General features: G+C 33.9%; 1 protein-coding gene across 1 annotated transcript in view; it reads right to left on the bottom strand.

Annotated features, from left to right (window-relative positions):
- Positions 1–235: 235 nt before the first annotated feature.
- LOC108742590 (ALK tyrosine kinase receptor) overlaps positions 236–23,376 on the bottom strand; it is a 51,543-nt gene continuing 28,402 nt past the window's right edge. Inside the window, exons 4-21 of the mRNA XM_025977033.1 lie at positions 20,634–20,789; positions 20,429–20,562; positions 18,943–19,109; positions 14,896–15,086; positions 14,674–14,833; positions 12,534–12,681; positions 12,320–12,469; positions 12,097–12,245; positions 11,829–12,028; positions 10,313–10,558; positions 10,109–10,213; positions 9,841–10,036; positions 9,458–9,743; positions 9,093–9,283; positions 6,832–7,061; positions 6,028–6,233; positions 5,660–5,863; positions 236–2,196 (exon numbers count right to left, since the gene is read on the bottom strand). Coding sequence (XP_025832818.1) covers positions 1,867–2,196; positions 5,660–5,863; positions 6,028–6,233; positions 6,832–7,061; positions 9,093–9,283; positions 9,458–9,743; positions 9,841–10,036; positions 10,109–10,213; positions 10,313–10,558; positions 11,829–12,028; positions 12,097–12,245; positions 12,320–12,469; positions 12,534–12,681; positions 14,674–14,833; positions 14,896–15,086; positions 18,943–19,109; positions 20,429–20,562; positions 20,634–20,789 — 3,449 coding nt within the window. The 3' untranslated portion in view covers positions 236–1,866. The remainder of the gene's footprint in view (positions 2,197–5,659; positions 5,864–6,027; positions 6,234–6,831; positions 7,062–9,092; positions 9,284–9,457; positions 9,744–9,840; positions 10,037–10,108; positions 10,214–10,312; positions 10,559–11,828; positions 12,029–12,096; positions 12,246–12,319; positions 12,470–12,533; positions 12,682–14,673; positions 14,834–14,895; positions 15,087–18,942; positions 19,110–20,428; positions 20,563–20,633; positions 20,790–23,376) is intronic.

Raw genomic sequence — 23,376 nt, 5'->3', positions numbered from 1 at the left:
TTACAAATATTAATTAATCTGAGAGAAAACTGAATATTTAGTACAACAAAAACTTTGGAACATAACTTAAAAAACATGTCGGAAAATAGCTTACACTTTTAAATAACCTTTTTTAAAATATAAAGGTCATAGTTTTATTTATGAAGTAATTTCATTTAATTTCAATGCATTTTTCCATGCTTTCAGTTTATTATAGGTATTACCAAAAAGATTTTACAATTTAATTAAGCAATTATTTAATTCTAATAGTTATATTCTGGAAATTAAATTTTGTACTGATTATAATTTTTCGAAAATTACCCTATAGATGCAGCTATTGAAAAAGTACAAATAAAAAAATCGTAAACTTTTTTATTCCACGTTTGTCTTTTGTTTTTAAATGGTAAAACTGAAAATATTTTCCTTCAAATCCATTTAGTTATGCGAATGGAAAAATGTGCCAATTTCTAATTCTTAACTATATAACTACTTATACGATAAAAATAAGATAATTTTATATACCTAATTACTTCCGCTCCACATGTACATACTGTACAAGTACAAACAGTCTCGCATAGAATTGAAGATAATTTATTTTGTTGTTTATCGTAAATGCGCAATGCGCATGCAATTGTACTGTTATTCATATTGAAAATAAACTTGAGCAGCAATATAGTCCTTACTTCTTTTAGTTAAAATCAGTACAAATAGCAAACAATTTTCACGCTTACTTGATTCATGTCTTTTATATTTCAAATATAATTCGATATACATAATTAGTATATTTATGTATTGAAAATAGTGAAAAGCGCATGTAATTATAACAATTATCCCTTATATTGTCCTTTGCGGCTAATTACTTAATTGAATAGGTAACTACTGCAACATTTTTAAAAATTATACAATAAAAAACAGACAAACTACTTACTGTATTTTGTAAAATTTGTAAATCGTTGATTTTAGTAGTCAAAATGACGAACTATGCACACAATTTCTTTTTCCCTGAAAAACCATACATAAATAATTCTTTTGGCGCCCAAGGTGTGACTTTATCTCTTAATATATAGGTCAAATCAACTTGATTAATTTTTTCATTAATTAATTACAATGATTGCCAGGTTGAACGTATTTTTAATACTTATGTTTGAATTTAATATTTAATTTCAAGACAATAATGACAGGTGGAAAAGGTGCACCATTGAATTTTCATTGTTTCCGCGCGCGAAATTGTAACAGGAAATTTCGAATAAAATTTTTCTTTCAGTTTTTTGATATATTTCGGAATAATGTATTTTAGGTTGGGTAAGTTAAGTTAGATTAGGTTATGTCTTACTACATGCAAAATGTCAGATATATGTGACATTTCCACGCATTTAAATTGATTTGATCAGACTAGGTTAGGTTAGGTTTTTAGATATAAAATTTTAGTGCATTAAAACTCCTTTTGTATTCCCTTAATAGTGGCCTCTCCATTTATATGACCCGTCCACCTGGTATTAAAACGTAGTCAATTTTTTTGTAAAACATTATCATTGCTTTATTTTATTTTAATTTAATTCTGTTTAAATAAAAACTAGTGGACATATTTTAAGGAAAACTTGAAACGTTGGTGTCTCCTCTTGAGCAATTCTACACACTTGTTAATCAGAAATTTAGTAAAAAAATTTTGTGACGCCGAAAAGATATACTAAATTCTGTTAAAATCGACGATTTACAAAAAGACTTGGTAGCAAACGTAAAAACCTATTAACTTACCTTAAACTGTTCTAATTTATGTTATGTACAAAAAGAGTTCAATTTTAAAACTTGAAATTACTGTAGCATCATTAGTAATTATAAATAGGATAAGTATTATGAGCTTTTGAGGGAGACTTATTTTTTATTGTTTCAACAGTTGACGGACTCGTTTGGTACCATCGAGCGGAAATAGCTCTTTTGCGCGGTAAAATTTGTGGAACCGTTCGGTATGACCCCGTTTTCCGTCACGGCCTCCATCGTGTCCACATTGGCATATGAAGTCTTTTGAGACGGAACAGTTGACGACTGCGGTTGCTGTTTTGCTAAAGCCGATGCATCCAATGAAACGCCCGCAGATATCGAACTTTGTTCGTGTTTTACGTTATTGTTATGGTTACTAAGTATGTTGTTTGGTATTTGTGACATTTTTTGTGACAGGCGTTCGTTCTCTTTCGAATCCATCGACAGTAATTTGTTTACCTGTTTCAAATAAAGAAAAAAAGTTTATGTGGGTGGTATACTTCGTTTACTTTCTCTAGCGATGTGCTCCTTCCAATGTCTTAGATGCGCGCTGGCAAAATTGTAGGTAGGGAGAAAAAAGCTCATTATACTCTCGGCTCTCGTTCATTAAACATACTTTTTCATACTGTACCTACCAAAAGTTTTGTTCAATCATGAATAGTAGTGCGAGTCGAAAACAAGCGTTAAAGCCTTTAATATGTCTTCAAATATAAATAATCATTTCGTTGATATTTTTAGTAGTAAATGGTACCAATAACAACACATTTGAGCAATGCAATTGTAGTGGATAAAATGGTCAATTTTTCCGTGCAGTACTGTACGGATTATACGCTCCTCACCGGTTAAGAGTTTGGCCGAGAGTTGTCTCCTTCCTTTTCTGGCCTAGTGCTGTTCTTTTCTACTTTGCGCCGGTCAAACGGAACGTCACATCGCTACAGAAAGTGAACGAAGTATAATACCTACAATCATAACCCAATTTAAATCAAATTACTTAATTTGAGTTATGTCGAAAATTTAACCCATTTGATTGATACCTCTTATGAAGAGACAGTATTAAAAAAAGAAGTGCTCTAACGATAATGGTAGAAAGTCAACGCAAATTCATCGCCAATAAGTTCAACTAGCCAACCGCCTAGTTTTTGAATAGATTGCCTATATAAAATGGTGTGATTGTCAGATTCTGTCATAATTCTTGATATAATCAGTCAGTTGTAATAAGGAAGACAGTTCTGTAAAGTTATACTATAGTAAGTGGTATGTTTGTGGTAAGTATTGGTGGCAAAGCCAGGTGTCAGGGTTCGATTCCCGGCGAGGGTCTGACAACAGCAACAAATTTATCTTCATTAACTTGAGGTAAACTGTAGTGATAAAAAATTAATTTCACATTAACGTTTAATAATTATTTCATTTTGAACTGAGTCCATTCCTAACACGTACTTTTTGGAAAGAATATTTATCTAAATAAATGTCAATCGACATTCTTATTTCTTGCTGGACGGCTCCTAGTGAAACTTACTTTTGCATCTTCATTCAACATTTAACAACGTTTGGGCGCTGGTAAGTTGGGAGGTTTCTTGTTAGATTAGGTAAATTTGGAAATAAAAGAAATTTATAAAATACGAAGTACCTACTGTTATAGTAGTTAAAAGAATGTTTCTAGCGATGAGCAAAGTAAGACAAGAACAAGACCATCCCAGAGTCTTGGTATTGGTATCGGTCTTGGTCAGGGCCGTAGTGATGAGCTCGGGGCCCCGGTGCGGTATTCCGCAAGGGGCCCTTCTTAAAATTGATGATCAGAAAAATGTCATTAAAAAAAATGTTTTAATTTCACGAATAGATGATTCCCCGTGCAGCACTGACAGATAACCTCTCACGGTGATGCCAACGTCGCGGCAATTGATTTTGCTGCTATCAAAGCGAGAAAAAAAAACGTTTTAGAAATAAGAGCAGGCACTTGATGTTTGTGCAATGAATTCTATAGTGATGTTTCGGCTGATATAGATTTATGGTCAGCAATTAGTAATTTTTTATGGTAGCAATGATAATTATATCAACGGATTTAAGGAAACCATGAATGTAGAAGTATTCGCCATTTCGAGATGTATGCATCCCATGTAACTACGTACCTGATCAAATATATGGAGTATTGTGACAAAAATTGATATAGAAAAAAGTCAAATAAAAAATTATGATGTTCATTTCGTAGTTTGACTCAGCTCATCTCTAACAGCATAGTTTTTTTTAGAAGTCATTTTTTGAAAACAGAAAACTGCTAAGGGGCCCCTCGACTGCGGGGGCCCCGATGCGCCGCACCGCTTGAACCGGCCTCGCTACGGCCCTGGTCTTGGTTATTCAGTCTTGGTCTTGGTCGTGCCCAAATATAGACAGAGGAACAAAGACCACTCACTCCGAGGACATTTTTGTTGATTCCTTTCTTCAAACAGCGATAAAATAAAGCAAACTAAAAATTTCAAATACTACAAATATTTTGTTCCAAGGAAAGAATATATTAAAGTTGCATCCAATATTCTAACTCATAAATCCACCGGAAGTAACAATTTTTCGTTTAGTCTTAGTCTTGTATATTCGGTCTTGGTTTTTATTCTTCGGTTTGTTCGTTCCGTTTTGGTTTTAGTCTTGGTCTAGATCGTTTGGTCTTGATCTTGTTCTTGTTGTTGGTCCTTGGTCTTACTAGTATAAGGACAGCCCTGGACGGTCTTGGTCTTCCATTTTCGCAAGACCAAAACCAAGACTGTAGGACCAAGGCCAGTTTTGCTCATCACGGTATGTTTCTAAAAATTTAATCGATATCCGAGGAAAAAACGGCTTTAGACTTTAGGCGCTGTTTTCACCCAAAAAAAGTATCATATGACCAAGGTAGGTTCCATTGATATTTTCCAATGTGTTTTAGCGCTTTTCTTTTTAATTTGTTTTTTTCACTGCCTTCTAAATCTTTATACCTTGGATGAATACAGAACAAGATAAAGGATAAAGCAAGGAATGAGATAAGAATATAATAAGATAGGATTGGGACGGAGAACTTGAGATTCAGATGCTACACTAAAAGTTGTCGTGGTAATAAGAAAATACGTTTGAATATAGTTTTGTAGGGACTCCTAACTTGTGGTGGACTTGGGCACTAGTCCCCTATGTTTTTGTGTAAATTGTAAAAAAGTAGACTTGCGACCTGAAGCAATATAGGTTTTTTGTGGAAAATTCGCGTTGACTTTTATATGTATATTTTCGCATACCTGAAAGTGAGTATATTTTAAACTATTGACCGCTACTGTAACCTGCTAACAATTGCAGGGATCTTGGACTGTAACTCAGTTGCCAAATCCCGATAAAACTAGTGTACATCTCCTAGTATATGGTAGATAAATAATGAAGTAATGTCATATAAAATAAAAACTAATCAAAAGTAACAAGGTAGAAAACTAAAAGCCAATACAATCGACTCCCTCTAAAGTAGACCAAATGATTCAAAAGCGAACAATATGTGACTGTCAAAATCTTGACAACAAACAACTGAATTTTACAATGATTTTGTAAGGACTTCTTGGCATAGTTATTCATTTCTTCTATCTTCCAGTATACCAGATGTACCTAATTTTCCGTCTATTTAAAATTAATATTTATATTGCGCACATTTGTTTTGTTTTCCAAGAAAATATTTTTCAGTTCCCAGTATCTACACCAATATATCAATATGAAAATTTCGCTTTTATACCTTTTCGCTCATAACGAAATAAAATTGTGTTATTTCAGCTATAATTCCATTATTAACGTAAGGTTATAATAAAAAAAAAGGTAATTGTATCAGTGGTGGTCCATCTCGCCGATTTCCTCAAAATTTTAGTATGGTGTGCAGTTCACCGAGATGGAGATTTGAACCTCAAAAAAAAGAATTTAATAAACTTACCGAAGGAGTTGTACTTTCATCTTGGTTTTGTTCACTTTCCTGTAAAAGTGGTTGAGTGGATTTGGAATGAGGTATAGCAAAAGACGTTTCCCAATTGTCGGAATTTTCGGGAAGAAGTTTATCCATGGACGTTGTTGAACCCCCCGTATTTTGAGTAGCAGATATGGTATGATTTGGGATTAAATAATCAGCCGTTTGAGGCACCTGCAAAAAAATATTTCATAGAATTTTCTTTCAAAAGAACGGTAACAATGAAAGTTTTTTAAACTTCATCAAAACTTCTGAAGAAGCAGCAACATAAAATTGTGAAAATTGCAAAGATTTTAATTTTCATTTGTTTTTTTTCTTTCCATTAAACTAGTTGTTACCTGTAAGCAATTGTCGTCACTATTTTGGGGCCTCATTAACGTGGTGTCTCTTTCAGTCGAGGGAGGTCTATCAAAAATTGGTAAGGAGGCATTCATAACTTCAGGGTCCTGGGCGCAGTACCCTAACCTTTCCAATATAAGTCCGAAAGTGGGTCTCTGCTCTGGCGCTGGGTGCCAACATTGTGTCATAATCCCATATATGGGGCCTAAAACGATTTATACACGTAATCCTTTCTTTGAAACTGGATCAATACTTCATAAGTTCATAATTACTTTCAACTTATAAAAACTAAATTATCACTGTCCTCTAATCAAGCCGTAAATTTCTAGTTAATTTATATAAATGTAAAATTAAAAAACAATTGTTTGGTATTAAAAAATAAAATCGCTAAAATCTACAAATATAATCATTAAAAAATTCAATTTCATATTTTTTTCATAATGACCTTGAATACTTGATGTTACGAACGAATTACCGCAAGCAGCGATCGATATAGTATCGCCGACAGCCGCGGTCATAAATCATACACAAACGACACGCCCGGGAAACTAATCACAATTTTTGGTAATTATGGATTTCCAATGCTTACACCTCAGAAAATGTTAAATTTGTATTTGAATGAAACCTTATTTTTTAACGTCTTCATTTTTGGAACAAAAGTTTAAGTTCGATGGAATCCGATTTTAATTAAAAAATGTCATATTTATGAATAATAATAACCACATAAAGGAATACATGAGTTTTGTTAAAGCAAAGTTAGAAAATAATTTAAAGTTTCTTGAGCAATATCCAAGATTATTTACCTGGACAATTAGCAGGCGGTTCCAATCTCCCACCACTCGTAACGAGTTGCATTACTTCTCTATTGGGACAGCCAGTGTAAGGCATGTAACCCATAGACATGATTTCCCATAACAGTACACCATAAGACCAAACGTCCGTTTTACTTGTGAAAATACCATCCAAAAACGCCTCAGGGGGCATCCACTTAATAGGTAGCATTGCTTTGCCACCTTTTCTATAGTAATCCGATCTAAATATTTACAATAAAAATAATTTATTTAATAGTAAAAATTTGAGAAGCAAATTAGAGAAGTAAACATAGGAAAGGATTTAAACAACAATGTACATTGTCACCGCTACTTTTTATTCTATATTCATATATCAATATCCTCTCTAGCTGATCCAATTCACCAACTTATTACCATATTTTTGCCTTCGCGATCATTTTCTGATAGATGGAAGTCTAGCTTTATCATTCCTATCTTCAAACGAAGGCAGTAAATCTGACTTCTCAAACAACATACCTATTTATATACAAGGTGTCTCAAGCAAGCGGGTTTCCTTAATAACTGCTTTACAGTTGAAGATATTGTAGCGAGCACGAGCGTGTTTGTGTGCGATCGGGCACACGTGTGCGTGAACGGCTTATCAATTCGCCGACTAGCCGCGGGCGCCTTTCTTCATGTGCGCCGTATTTGTAAATGTGTGTGTCGTACCTGCGGTCTGGGAAAACAGTTAAACAGTTCAAAGAAAAACTAAACGATCCGGATGTTTCTAGAGGGTTCCAGAAAGGAAACAAAAGAGTATTTAAAGGAAGAGGCGATCGCCGAGAGAGGAAAAAATTAATTGACCGTTGTAGAAGTGAATCCAGAAATAAATTGACAGTGATAGAAGTAAAATACCAAATTCCACTATTAACGCAAACATGAGTTTTTCAAATTCATTAAAATCTACCACTTCCAAAATAAATGTTTCGAACTGGCATAACTATCTTCTTTTTTTAATGGAATGGTTTAAAGAAACCTGCCTGCTTGAGAACACCCTGTATAATTAGCGCCATTTGTCTTCCTTGTCACTACTTCTCTGTATGCTCACGCTTGACAATATATTAACTGTAGGTCCATCATGTCAACAGCAATATGGCGGCACATAGACAAGTGCACGTTATTTACATTGATGTGTAACCTTGTGGTTACTATATCTAATGTAATAAATAGGCATAATAGTGTAATGTTCGTGGGTTTAACAAAATTAACTTCTAATACTGATAACGACAAAAATTATTTATTTACACTGCTGTTGATATATTACTATTCACTGCGCTATTTATTTTACTCCTATCACTGTCAATTTATTTCTGGATTCACTTCTACAACGGTCAATTTATTTTTTCTTCTCTCGGCGATCGTTTTTTCCTTTAAATACTCTTTTGTTTACTTTCTGGAACCTTCTGGAAACATCCGGATAGTTTATTATTCTTTGAACTGTTTAACTGCTTTCCCAGACCGCAGATACGACACACACATTTACAAATACGGCGCACATGAAGAAAGGCGCCCGCGGCTAATCGGTGAATCGATAAGCCGTTCACGCACACGTGTGCCCGATTGCACAGAAACACACTCGTGCTCGCTACAATAGGTTCTCTGTTTGATTGTATATTGTCATATTTATCTGGTAGAGCTTAGAAAATATGATACAGTAATTTTCTTATCTGATCATATTTACGTTACGTCTGGAGTTCCTCAAGGTTCACATCTGAGTCCACTTTTATTTAGCATTTACATTATTAATGTAGTTCTTAATGATCTTAATAATGCTGAGGTTCTTTTATATGCACATAATCTGAAAATACTTATGGAAATTGTCTCTGATGCTGACAGTCTTATGGTACAGACGAAACTCAGCGTCGTTTTAGATAGATGCCACCAATACTGGCTACAGTTAAACGTAAATAAATGTCATTTCATGTGCTTTTCACATAATTCTATTACTATAGGTCACCCCTGATATAGATATGAGCTTGACAAAGTTTCTATCACGGCTGTCGTCTGAAGAAACCGTCTTATTGATGTAATCCCCACGATAAATCATGACGAATCATGCTGATGTCAAAACTGAACACTTTTGACGTCACCTTGATTTGTCATGGAGATTGCATCAATAAGATACGGGTAGAATCCGGAAATTTACAACTCGCTCAGGTTAGGCTAAGTTACCTGAGCCAATTCTGAATGTCATTTCATCGAAAAGCTTCAGGGAGAAAATAGAAATGAATTACCTATAAATATCTCTAGACATTCCAAAATCTGCAATCTTTACGACCCTTCCGGGACCTTTTGTGGTTAGCAGACAATTTCGGGCAGCTATGTCCCTATGAATGAACCGATGGTCTTCCAAATATTTGCATCCCTTGGCGACATCTATCGCGATCAGTACTAAATCTTTTACTGTTAGCGGACTTCCTCGATTCTAAAAATAAGTTATGAACGTTAGAGTAATCCATTTTACCAAATATGGACAATTAATTCGGTACTGTGCGCATGTATTCAAAAATTCAAAGCTCTTACTTTAAAAAAACATTGAAATATTTAATTGTAAAACTTTTTCTAGGAAATAGTTATAGAAGTATTGTAAGAATCTTACCGGTTTCGGTCTAGATTCTCGTAGGAAGTTTTTCAAATCGCCGCCTGCTAATAATTCTAAAACGATGTAACGAGGATGTTTGTCAAAACAGACACCAATAAAGTGTACAATATTAGGATGGTTGAATTTCGACATGATCAGTGCCTCCATTAGAAAGTCCATTTCGGCTTGATGAGTCGACATTTCCGGTAGCGTCTTTACTGCAACCGGCATCTCCACGGTGTCTCCAATCCTCTGACGGTAAAAGCCTTGGTAAACTTCTCCGAAAGCTCCTTGGCCTAAAGCTCTAAAATAATAGATTATAAGTGATATACCCGGCGATCAACACATTTGGAAATTAATCTGTTTGATATTTCTAGTGTGGTTTGAATAAAAATATTTACTTTACGAGCCGGAGGTGATTTCTTGGTATATCCTTGAGGTCCTTGAGGGTGTAAACTGCCCCATCGAATGAATAATTCGGGTTATATTCTGTCATCATATTATCCGAAGCAACTCTCAATCTGTTTAATTGGAGATCCGGACCTGATAAAATTTTTTGTCTAAGAATCCCTGCAGCTCTTTGTTGGTAACGGTTATCTGCAGTGAAAGAATAAATAACAATTTAATTTGCTATTCTAATTACATCAGCAGATGCAAAGGTAAACTAACATAAAAAGAAGAAGACTACTCCAAAGGCCAGTGCCAAACATATGACACACACTATTAAAATGGAAACAAACCATGTGGGGTACTGAGTTGGGGCATCATCCATTACTGAAAATTGAAATAAATATTAAAACACGCATTTATTTTTCGTGGTCACAAGTTTTATTTGAAAGATCCAGTTCCATTTAGTATCTACCATTTACTTACGTAAACAACTTTTTCCATTTGAGTCCAACTTCCAATTTGTGGGACATATGCATGTAACTTTTGACCTACTATAGTCCAATGCTAAACATCGATAGTCGCATTCACATCCTGGGATTGCAGGCACAATCAATACAGAACCTGGTCCTGCATGATAACCAGAACGGGCTTCGGAAAAACTCAGTATCGTTCGATTAGAATTAATGAAAGAAAAACCACCCTCTCCGTGTTTCTCACGAGCGTTTCCCCCTGAAAAGTTCATTCATGTAAATAATTAATTCTTGAAACACTTTTTAATTAAAGAATAAAAAATAATGCGGACAATTCGTCAATTGCTCGCCTACACACAATTGATTGAATTTCGACCACCACCAATAAATTTATAATTAACAATTTCTTTGTTAAAAGATTATAGAATAAGACACAAACAAGTATTTAAGCAACTATAATTTCGTGTACTAATTGTTGGCATCACACACATGACAGCAATTTCTGCTTTGCTATACAGTCACGTGATTTGTTTTGGATTTCCGTACACAGTTTCCATGAGTTCAGATGATATTATTTGATCTTCAGAAAATTTGTATTCTTTAGGAAAAGTTGATAGTAATTTTCGACATATCTCATATCGCTAAATTACATCTACTCTCGACGCAAAATTGCTCCAGAAACATCAAGGTTCGAAGAAAATCCAAAAGGTGCTAATTTCACTTGTTTGTTTTTGAGATAAGAATATTTCGAAATTTTCAAGGTATTTCTAAGTCAGATTAAGATTTGCAATCGAAAAATACATAGACTTTTAATGGCGAACTAAAATATTGACCTAGTATGTTAAAATTTCAAGATTAAGATATAGTCTCAACACCAAACAAGTCAAATTGGGGGGCAGTTCCTAGGACAGATTCGAATTTTGCGAGAAGTGATATGACGAAAATGAATAACTTTCTTGGTTTGTCGGTTTACTTCACGTCTTATGCTCCCAGAATGCTAAAAAGTTGCATTTTTGCATTGAGAGGTTAAGATATCCAAATTTTCACGTGCTAAAGCAATTTTGATGTAAACTCATAAATTCCTTCGGAAATGTCATCTCTAGTATAAGCTCACTGATCCATGTCTTATACAAAACCACAATTTATAAGCATTCATCATTTCTAGAAGTTTTAAGTTGGTAACTTTATAGAACAAACAAAATAGCTCAAAACCTCAACGGCAAAACACGACACTGTAGTTGTCCGAAGTACATTTCGGTAACAAAGTTACCTTCAGGGACTGAAGTGAACTGTTCATTTCAGTCCCTGAGGAAGGTAACCTTGTTGCCGAAAAGTGCTTCGGACAACTACAAGGTCATGTTTTACCGTTGGGGTTTTGAGCTATTTTCTTTTTTTTTCTAATCTTCATAGGTAACTTTATATGTAAAATCACTTCTCCATTTTTTATGTTATCATTAAGGAAGTCATATGTAATTAAAAGTTGAACAGAACTTTACGAATAGTACATAACAATTTTATGTAATGCTGACCTGCATATCCTCCACCTCCACCACCGGCTGTACAACCTCCTCCCCCACCTCCAAAACCTCCATCGCCACTTCCGTCGGAAGAATTATAGCAAGCCTCTCCCCCCACTCCTCCTCGAAGAAAAGCTTGTCCCATCCGTCTCTGGTGATCATAAGCTACTTCCCCATAGAACATGTCCCAACCCCCTCCAGCTCCCGCGGACCTGTTGGAAAATCCAATTCAAATATTTGCCTATTTAATTTATTCGGCGTTGCAGTTAAATCTTCTTACCCTGGTCCATACATTTGTCCTGTAACTGGAAGTCTCGACATGTTAATTGCTTGTCCATGTTGCCAACCTTTATCGTCGAATGCACCTAGTCCTAAACCACCCCCACCACCTGCCACTGCAAGTGCTACTGGTCGATTATTTTTGTTTAGCTGCAAAAAGTGTTTTATTTTTTATTCTGACACAATAAAGAAGATTATTTATACAATATAAAAACATTATTTACATAATACATGAATGTCCCTCCCCCACCACCTCCACCACCATCGAGAATCTCCATTTTCTGGATCATTCGTATGGCAGTTGTTAAATTTTTTGATCGGCCATCCAAGTTGTACGATTTGCTGCACGATGAGTTCCCCATATGTCCCAAGCTCTGTAATAAATGATAAAAAAATCTTCATTTACATGCATTCGAAAACAAGTGAAGCTGTTCAAACCTTATAGCACGCATTTGATCCTTCTTGGCCAACAAGGAAATATATCTCTTGACCTTTGTACAGTTCCATTACGGTTCGTACCATTGCGGCCCTCGACGAACCCATACCACCACTTCCTTTACCTCCACTGGCACCAACCAATATAAAACTGAAACAAAAATTGTCATAAATGAAGAGTAACTTTAAAATGAATAATTTTTAATAAAAATCATTCTGCGTTCATTTGACTAGACTGTTAGACAAATGTTTTAAAAAAATATAATTACGAAGTTAACTGTTGATATATTTTTGTTTCGCCACGCTAGTCAGACGAAGAAGAATTTTATGTCCTCAGAACATCATTAATTTGTATTACAAATACCCTTCAAAGTATAAGTACTAATTTTTCTTACATATCACGAAATCATACAAATATCATACAAGGTTCTCTAGTCTGCTATTAATAAACCACTAACTGGTACAACAAGAAGTCATTAAAAGTTGCAGATATTTTTAGTGAATTAAAAAACCTGTTGATATGTTCCGTTTCGAAATTAGGTTTATTCTGATCAAACCCATATGACTGGTGCAGAGATTGACTAAATATAAAATTTCCAAATGCAGGACAACCCTGTAAAATCAACCTCTGATTCAATCATATTGTATTTCTGCAATTTATAACAGTAAAAGTTCCTTATTCACGGTTTCCTTATTCGCGTTTTCATTATTCGCAGCTGAAAAAATTGCAACCCAGTTCCTGTATTCGCGGCTAAAAATGTCATTATTCGCGGATGCAATCGCTAAACAGAAAAGAATTCGGTGTGATTTGTTAAGTGGATTGACTGCAACAGACCGCTCGTGCTCACTGTGAATTTTTCCGAAAATATTTCTATTCTATTCTATTCTAAACATTGTGATTTAACGTTCCGAGATAAATATCTGATTTTTTGTGTGGTAACAGACAAAGGTTCACACTAACTCGGCACGTTTTTAGTTTTCAATAATATGGTCATTAATAGCTTTTACAAGTGTTAAAAATTGATGCTTCTTGTAGGACACGTATTTTCAATAGAAATTAAGAAATTACAAAATGGCCTTCGACAGGCTTTAGAACAAACCTTTATCCATCTTACTACAAAATTTCAAACCTCTGTTCCAAACATTAAACTCATGATATCTAGAACCGATAAGCATGTTTTTATTCTACGGCGCGTGTACTACTGAATCTCCTTAATGTATCGGCATCTTTTGACTATGTACTGCTGGTACGTGCCGAGGTAGCTTTTACTAAAGATGTAACCGAGTAGACTAATTTGAAAATTCAAAACAAGAAAAAATCACTAAATTTTTTAAACTGTTGCCTAAAGCTGACTATAACGATTAATTTTAATTGCGAATTTATCAATACAATGATTTTATTTTGATACATATTGGTTTCATTTCGGAACCTTAGAACCTATCCCCTATGATTCCATACTAATTACCATTCCATATCCACGGTTTCTGTATTCGCGGCATATTTATGGAACGTATACCGCGCGAATAAAGAGCTTTTACTGTATTGTATATAGTTCTTGTAATATATCTTCGTAAAAAATTGATAGAAACGAAATAGTTATGTAAAAGTGAATTTTTCTAAACTTGTTCAGTATAAGTAACCAATAGAAGGTAGGCACAAGATGCCGGTTTCTCCTTAACCGCTTCCACTGCTCCAGTTTATTCTCCATTCCTCTATTATTCCCTAATCAATAAAATACTCATTTGTAACCCCAGCAATGGAGATAGTGGGATAATTTGAAATCGAAAATACTCTTAAAATTTATTTACTCTTATGATTTTTCCACACTTTTTTAAGAGAAATTGGACATTTCCGATGCCAAAAATTTCCCATCCCTTCTCTTACTATTATAGAAATAATTTTCATCTTTCGCTGATGTTTTAACAGAAAAATGAGGACTAATTTAAAATGTTACCTAAAGCACTTCTATACCTCATTGTAAACTACAATATGGTGCATGTGGTAGGTGAGTGAGATTACATTTTTTACATGTTATGAAGAATTATTTTTTACCAGTAACTGAGACCCTGTTTAAATTAAAACAAGAGAGATAAATGAAAACTACGAAATTATTATCCTTTTACACTCCTTTTTTGTACTTACGTGTAGTATCCCTCAGATGGGGCAACCCATTTTTGAACCCCTTTAAAAGTATTGTCATTTAAAACAGTCACAGAGGTATTGGTGTTATTGTAAGCCGTTATACAATTTCTTGAAGTTGGTCCGTGTCTTCCTCTGACTCCACAGGTGGTTATTTCGTAATCTGCAACAATGTTTTCTCTTAATATTTTTCATCAAATGAGATTTTATTTGCGCGAAACGTACAAGTTTCATTTTCAAAATCGGGATGCGGTTTGACGGACGGATATTCCATTTCGGCATTCCAATAATTGTAACCCTGCAATTCTTCGGTGGGAATATTTAAACCAAAACATTCTGGACTCATGGTGAAATCATCTATAGCAATATCGCCCAAATATCTTATTCCCCTTTTAGCCTCGAATTTTAGAAAGTATCTAAAAAGGATAAAATCTTTCCGTTATTAAAAAATGAATTGTAACTATTCGTAAATATTTAAAGAAACTCAATAAATTAGAGTTTAGAAGGGAGTTGTTTCCAAAATATAGTTGATCATAAGTTAATTTTTTGTCTGAAATGGCTTCTTCAATTTCTATTAATACGTAATTATCTAACGTCTTGTCTCCTTTTATTGTGATAATTCTGTTATGTTTTATGTTGAATTATCAAGTTAAGGAAATGACAGGCTAGGACCACCTACCATTGTAAAAAGTATTTTACTGGGGAAAGTGAACAATAGGAGAGTTTAAGAAGAGAGTGGAAGAAAGGGTTGAAAGGATTGAGGATCGGGAAGATATGATTAAAATGATGACAAGATGTTAAGAGAATAATGGTGAATGGTAGGGAGGAAGAATGATGAAACGAAGGTTGTTGAAGGAAAAGAAAGGAATATAAAGATGCATTATATATGGAGAAGGGGTGAATGAAGAGAAGAAGAGTATAAAACAAAAAGGTTTAAGTATAGAGAGCAGATTAAAATAAACAAAGAGGGATATTAAGATAAAATAATAAATGATTTAAAGGCGGAGAAAGAAACGAAGGGATGCTGGAAAAAGAGATGAAATGGAGCAAACACTTTAAAGCGATATTGGAAGTGAATGAAGAGAGGATATATGCCAAGTAATAGNGAAATTCTACAAGGTAATAAAAGTACCAGGTACTTCTGATCATTTTCGAACCTATCATATCTTTAATTCTGCACCTCCTAAGCCTTTACTTAAAATTACGCGCATGACCACAATTCAGATGGAATATAATGGAATTATTTTTTCTCAGTTCAACTATTTCAACGTGTGGATTTCGTAAGTTACTGATGTCGTCACATGCGTATTGGCAACCCAACATACATCGTGACAAAGAAGACCAGGTTTCTAGACGGCATATACTGGATCATTATAGAACATGGCCAGCCTCTATAAAAAGTTGATGCGAGCTCGAGTTAGTAGGAGTACGAGTTCGAGTTACGTGGTTATACAAAGCGAAGAAGTGACAAAGTGTTCATATAGCGGTGAATTGAAAAATAATTTATAATAGAAATGTTAATTAGACAGCAAATAGTTAAATAGAGATTAAAAAAAAAAGAAGCAGGTGAGGAAGTGATTTAGGGAAAAGAACAATACAGGAGACTGATGAGGAACAAATGCAACGAAATGATAATTGAAGAGAATCTAAGAAACATAGAGGAGTTAAAATATGTGGTGAGGCTGGCAAGAAGATTTGGTGCCAATGTATTTAGAAGAAGGAAGGGACATAAACGTACTAGCAAATTTAGGACAGAAAATGGGTGTAGGGGGTGTAAATATAGCAAGAAGGAAGAGGAGAGACATGGTAGGATATGTGGCAGAGAGGAACGGGGTGTGCAGAAAGGGTAGGGGGTGTTTGTAAATTCAATAAAAACCTACAAGTCAGAAAAAACATTTTTGTTAATTTTTAGACAAAGTTTTGGAAAATTAAATATCAAAGATGGTGTTGTCCAAATGTTAACCCTCGCGCTGCGCACTCCTTCAACCGAAAACGGAAATTAGCCGTCACGCGTCTACACTTCGTTCTGGAAACGGCGGTCATTTCGGTATGGATATTGTGCTTCAATTGCAGTGGAGGTCGTGATTTGTTTGCATTGTTTAAGGTGTCCCCATAAACAATAATCAGGAGGTGTAAGATCGGGGCTTCTCAGAAGCCAGTTGACAGTGCTTCGACGAGAGATCCTTTTTTCGAGAAAAGTTGATTGACAACAGCAAACGATTGATTTAAGGTGTGATAAGTGACCTTAACTTGTTGAAATTATCATTCCACATTTAAACCACCAAAATTCCAAAAAGTTTCTTCTTCTTCTTCTATGTCACAATACCGGTCACTCTTTGCAGTAAGTGTTCGCCCTCACCGGTCTTCAAATAAAGAAGGCACTCACCAGACATGGCAGCCCACGCAATAACTTTTGAACTATGTAGTGGTTGTTCGTATTTATGTCTTAGATTCTCTTTGGCCCAGTACCGACAGTTCTATTTGTTTACGTGACCATTTAAATGAAACTTCGGTTTGCCACTAAACAGAATGTTTTCAAACGTTGAAGCATTTCATTTGCAAGATTCATACGGAGAGGATAATCGGTAACGTTCAGTTTCTGAACTAACTGAATTTTGTGGCCTATAAGATGTAAACCTTGCTTCAGAATCTTCTGTAACGACAATTTTTTTAATGTCAAGTTCTTGACTGCGTTCGCGAACTGACTGAGATGGATTTCTCTCATTTCTTCAATCGTTTGTTGGATTCGAAAAGAGCACGGACGGCCTGGATTGTAAATTTTTGCAGTCGAACCGCCATTCTCGAACATTTGAATTCATTTTCTAATGGTTTCTTCCTTCGGTGCATTTCGTACATTGAATTTTGCCCGATATAATCGTTGAGCTGTGATCATCGGATAATTGGATAATAGGCTCGTACGCAAAAAGCACTGTGGTCTACCGGTTACACTTTCATGATGATTAAATCTCCAAAAAGTAGTGAAACAACCTACCCGTACCGCACCCCCCTCCCCGAACCGCATCGTTACAAGGTCAGCGCAGATACAAATACCCTCTACTCTTTCTGGGCACCTTGTATAATGTCTGAAGCATGTGCTAGGAGAATATGAAGATAGTAGAACTTTGGAAGGACAGTGAAAGAGGTGTGACAAAGAAAGGTAGTCCGGGGGGGGGGAGAATATAAGTTTATATAGGTAAGATAAAAATAAGTGTAGGATTTTGTATGTTAATACAGTGGAAAACAAAAAAGCCATTTTGAAAATAAACAAGGACGTATGAAGTATTATGGTATAAAATAAATAACTTGAACATAATAGACATGGAAATAAATAAAATTATTCCAGAAAATTCCTTACAATACGTCTATTTGAAGTAGCGTACCAAATATCTATCAACACCCACCTTCAATCATGTCTCTTAGAAACATGAAGGAAGAAAATGTTCGATCACTTGGAAATGAAATGTGATTAATGCTTTTTGTTTATTCGCTAAGAAAAAATCTTGAATAGTGCAAGAAATAGCGATTTAATGGAAATATGTAATATGATATTATATTTTTACAGAATGTTTCTGTAAGGTTTGAAAAATGCAGATTTTTTAGCGACATTAAAGCTCAAAAAATATTTTTATTTTCTACCTCTTCAGACTGAAGGAGATAATCCATAATATGTATAAAATTAATTTTAATATCTTCAAATCTTATGTAACAAGAAATCGTATTTTTTTTTTCATTCCATCCTTTTTAAAAAGAACATTTTAAACAAGAAGACTTAGATTTTAAGACTATTTTTTTATATTATTTCGAACTAACATAGTTTCATTTTCATAGAGTTCAACTTAAACAAAATTATCATGTAATAATTTCGTAAAAGAATTTTTAATTACGAAAAATATAATAATAGTGTTATGATAGTAATAATTAATTCTTTAGTTTTGTATAATTAATGAATGTGCTTAAACGTTCACTTGCATATCAAGCAAAACAAGGAATAATAACAAGGCATTTCAGATAAAAATTCAAATTTTACGACTTCAAAATTTACATTGGACAAACAAAAAGATCATTCGAAGAAAAGACATAAGAACATTTACCAGTTGAATTTTCCCATTCAATGTAAACCGAGTTTTTTAAAGAACAAAGATAATTTATAAATCCTAATCTAATAATCAGCAAAACTTAAAATATTGAATTTATTTAAAAGTTTAAAAAGAAATAAATATTAATTCATAATTATTGTTTGATTCACATTATTAATATAACATATTTATGTACCTGTGAGTTATATTTGGTAAAACGAATAATTTCCGAACCCAAATGTCCCCATAATTGTTGTAACTCCAAAACAGTTGCGTAGATACATTCTCTTTAGGCTTTATCTCGACGACGCTCAAATCTATTCCACTTTTGTGACTTCCATATTGGTGAAGATAGAAACGAATCTATGATAAAAATTATTAAATTANACAGAGATTTAGTAAACCAATAATGGGGTATTTTCAAACAAGTGGAACTTTATTAATAAACAAAAATTTACAAATATTTCACTCAATATTTCTTCCTATATTCTTATGGATTCAAGTTTGCCTTTTCGAACCTATCATATCTTTAATTCTGCACCTCCTAAGCCTTTACTTAAAATTACGCGCATGACCACAATTCAGATGGAATATAATGGAATTATTTTTTCTCAGTTCAACTATTTCAACGTGTGGATTTCGTAAGTTACTGATGTCGTCACATGCGTATTGGCAACCCAACATACATCGTGACAAAGAAGACCAGGTTTCTAGACGGCATATACTGGATCATTATAGAACATGGCCAGCCTCTATAAAAAGTTGATGCGAGCTCGAGTTAGTAGGAGTACGAGTTCGAGTTACGTGGTTATACAAAGCGAAGAAGTGACAAAGTGTTCATATAGCGGTGAATTGAAAAATAATTTATAATAGAAATGTTAATTAGACAGCAAATAGTTAAATAAAAGTAGTAATAGTGCGAGAAGGTATTTAAAGACGTAACAGTATTGAATTCTTCGTTTACCATTGCAATTTTCTAGACCTCATAGGGACGAATTACTTCCAGTTTTGGTTATTCAACGTTTTACATAAACCCAAACATCTTCGGTGACGATTTTCAATATTCTTTGTAATCAGCCGATTTACATTGGACTTTTGCCGGCCTTTTTATTTGATATATTATTAATGAGATAACTGATAGTGTAATTACAGACCTTCAGTCTGTTTGTCATAACGTATTGAGTCCGAGGATTTGGTCTAATTTATCAAGAATTTTTAGCATGCCTAATGTTGTAGGTAAATCTTTGGGTTTCTTTCTTGGTTCTTTTCTTCGATTTGCGGATTCTTATTGAATTATTGTTTGATTCATTTCACTATAACACAAGTTTAAAAAGGTTCCGCCGCGGTCTGCAACTACAGAGTCAGTTCTTGGTTTTCCCATAATTTTAATTTAAATAATTATGATTATGTTTTAGCAAAGATCAAAACATTATGTAGGTATTATTAGCTGAGTATTAAAGATTAAATACAACCCGTCATTGGTTTACTATTACTCTAATACAGGTACAAGTTTTCTTGAAAACGTCTCAAAACTTATAGACATTACTAAATTTTTGAAAAACTCCTATACTTTTACATACAGTAAACAAAGTTCGCTCTGATTGGTTTGTTCATTAATTTATCATTTACAGAATTCATAAAAAAAATCAATTTCAAATAGGATAAATTATGTAAGAACGTACCATACATGATTTATAATAATTTGATGAAACATTTAAATGGGCTCTTGGTGGAGGGTTAAATATAGTGCTTTGTAGGGTCGCTATTGTGGCAAATTTAGCCTTATCCACTCCCATATTCACGTACATGTATTTTCCTGAAAGAATTTTTTTTTAATGCATTGATAAACTGACAACGACAATGAAATGGATTATGTTGATTTTGTACCTGTGCTGTTCATATATGTGTGGTCTTTGTTAGGGCCCGTTTTATTTGAAGGGGTGGTTCCATTATGCCTTTTCCACGCAATTTCTTTTGCACCAACGTTCATCCACCCACACCAATCGGCTTCAAAGTCACAACGAGCACCGTATGGTACTTTATCTATAAAAAAAAACCAAATAAACTGTGACATTTATTTGCTTTGAAGGTACACCTTCAAAGTATGACATATATAATGTCTACGTATATGAGAATTAATAACCCTCATTTTAACGATAAACTATCTATCGTCCATGTATTGTCGAAGAAAAATTTCAATAAAAGAAACTATAAGTACCTACAGAAAAACGTACATTTTCGGCACCATTCAAAATGACCAACTAAGTCGAATAATCGACACAATATTGCCAAGTAGTTTAATAATATACCATTTAAAACCTTATCATTTAATATTAATGTGAAAATCCATTTTTATTCACCACAAATTAATTAGGAAAAATTGTTTCTGCTGTCAGACCCTCGCCGGGAATCGAACCTGGGATCTTTGGCTTTACGCACCAATACTCTGTCCACTAAGCTACGAGAAATGACGAAACGTACTTAGTAGGTCACAGATTCGTCAATATAATATTGTCATTATCGCTCCTGTCACTTCTCGTAGCTTAGTCGACAGAGTATTGGTGGGTAAAGCCAAAGATCCCAGGTTTGATTCCCAGCGAGGGTGTGACAGCAGCAACAATTTTTCCTCATTAAGTGTAGTGAATAAAAATAAATAAATAAAATAACATCATATGAAATACTTTAACAAACTTTTAATAGTGGTTAATATTTTATATGAATGTGAAAATTTAATTCAATTTTTATCCATTACAAATTACCTCAAATTAATGAGAAAAGATTATTGCTGTTGTCACATTATCATATTGTGCTTCTTTTTATTGGAGGTCGTTACTTTTTGAGAGAAGGCGAAAATGATACATTTAAATTACCAACGTGGGAGACTCCCCAAGAAGATAACTGAAGTAGAAAATAATATCGAGACAGTGACAATGACCTTTAAAAGCAGCTTTTTTATTCTTTTGTCGAATTTATACAAGCATATATATTATGATATTTTATACCAACAACCTTGAACTTTAAAAACTATTTTTAATTTTCGCAGAGAATTGTCCAGGAAGACTAAACAAATTTTGCTTGTAAATTTCCTCTATTAAAGTTGAAAGGTAAAATAAATTTTGCGATTCTTATCCTCAAACTTGAGGGAAATTCTACAAGGTAATAAAAGTACCAGGTACTTCTGATAAAAATCGTCACTTTACCGTTTTGAAAAATGCATATTTTAATGAAAAGTGTGTTTTCAAAATATTTTATCGTTCGATTTTTTAAAAACTATATATACAGGATGTCCCATAACTTTGAATCAATGTATATCTCGCTTGCGATTGTAAATTTACTAATTATTACTGTATTAATTATCAAAATAATAATTCATTTAAACAAGCTGTTTTGGACATATTGGTAAAGAATTCTTGATTAGGATTTTCGTTTTCAATCCTGCAATAGTTTGAGAAGCGTATTGATCAAAAATTTGCAACATAAGAACAAATGCTGTGCCACCAATTTAATTAATCAACAACTCGATAATATTGTTAGTGCTTTTGATAATGATCAACAATTCAAACAATATTGTCAAATTGTCGATCACTTAATTGAATTTGTAAAACTTCATTTATGTTTTATTCTAGTTTTACAAATATTAATGTGAAAATTTATTTTCAATTTCTTACCACTATAAACTACCGCAGATTTATGAGAGAAAATTTGTTGGATTGGTGCATAAAGCCAAAGGTCCCGGGTTCGATTCCTGGCGAGGGTGTAACAATAGCAACAAATTTTCCCTTATTAATCTGAGGTTGTTTATAGTAGGTAACAAACTGAAAATGAATTTTCACATTAATATTTGAAATTAATCACTATTAAGTGTCAAAGCGTTTCATATAACTAGTTTTACAAGTTTTTAATATCTCCTTAAATACAAATCCTTAAACTGCTTATTAAAAGATTTGCAATGGTTGGCTAAAATAATAACTGCATAAAAATATTAGTATGTTTTATCTCTCAAATGAACTGAACCTCCCCAACTGGAACTTTGATAACTCTGAATTTTCTATAACTTCAATACTGTTGAATATATGTATGTAATTGTCATATATTTTAATCTCCTTGAACTTCCCCAAGTCAAAATTGTTTGAAACTCGAAGCTTATTTTGTAGGCGGAATAGGGTACTAACCAGGGATGTAACGGAGGTAGTTTTATCGGAACCGAAGGCGGAGTCGGAGTTTTTAAATTTGTTTTATCGGAGTCGGAATCGGAGTCGGAGGCAGGGTCAGAAGTGGTGGCATGAGAGAGAATTTTTATTTGAGGACAAATAAAACATTATTTAGTCAAATTTTTTTCATTTCAATTTTCAATTATAAAATAAAACACAAACAATGAAAAAATAATTGACGATAGAGTACTCAGTGCACGTAGTGCGAGTCGGGTGGATTCCCCGCGCGACATGTATGAAGTTCATATTATGAACCTGTTCATAACAGTCGACACAGGCCACCGCTATGTTATGCTTCGACCTCCGATTAAAACCTTCGATTTAAAAGTGTCGGAGCCGAAGTCGGAACCGAAGGTGTAATAATAATCGGAAGTTCCGACTTAACGGAACCGGAGTCGAAGCTCCGTAACATCCCTGGT

The sequence above is a fragment of the Agrilus planipennis genome, unplaced genomic scaffold, assembly GCF_000699045.2.
Source record: "Agrilus planipennis isolate EAB-ADULT unplaced genomic scaffold, Apla_2.0 scaffold205, whole genome shotgun sequence".
In the NCBI taxonomy this organism is placed as follows: Eukaryota; Metazoa; Arthropoda; class Insecta; order Coleoptera; family Buprestidae; genus Agrilus; species Agrilus planipennis.
This window is presented reverse-complemented; position numbering and strand designations above follow the sequence as displayed.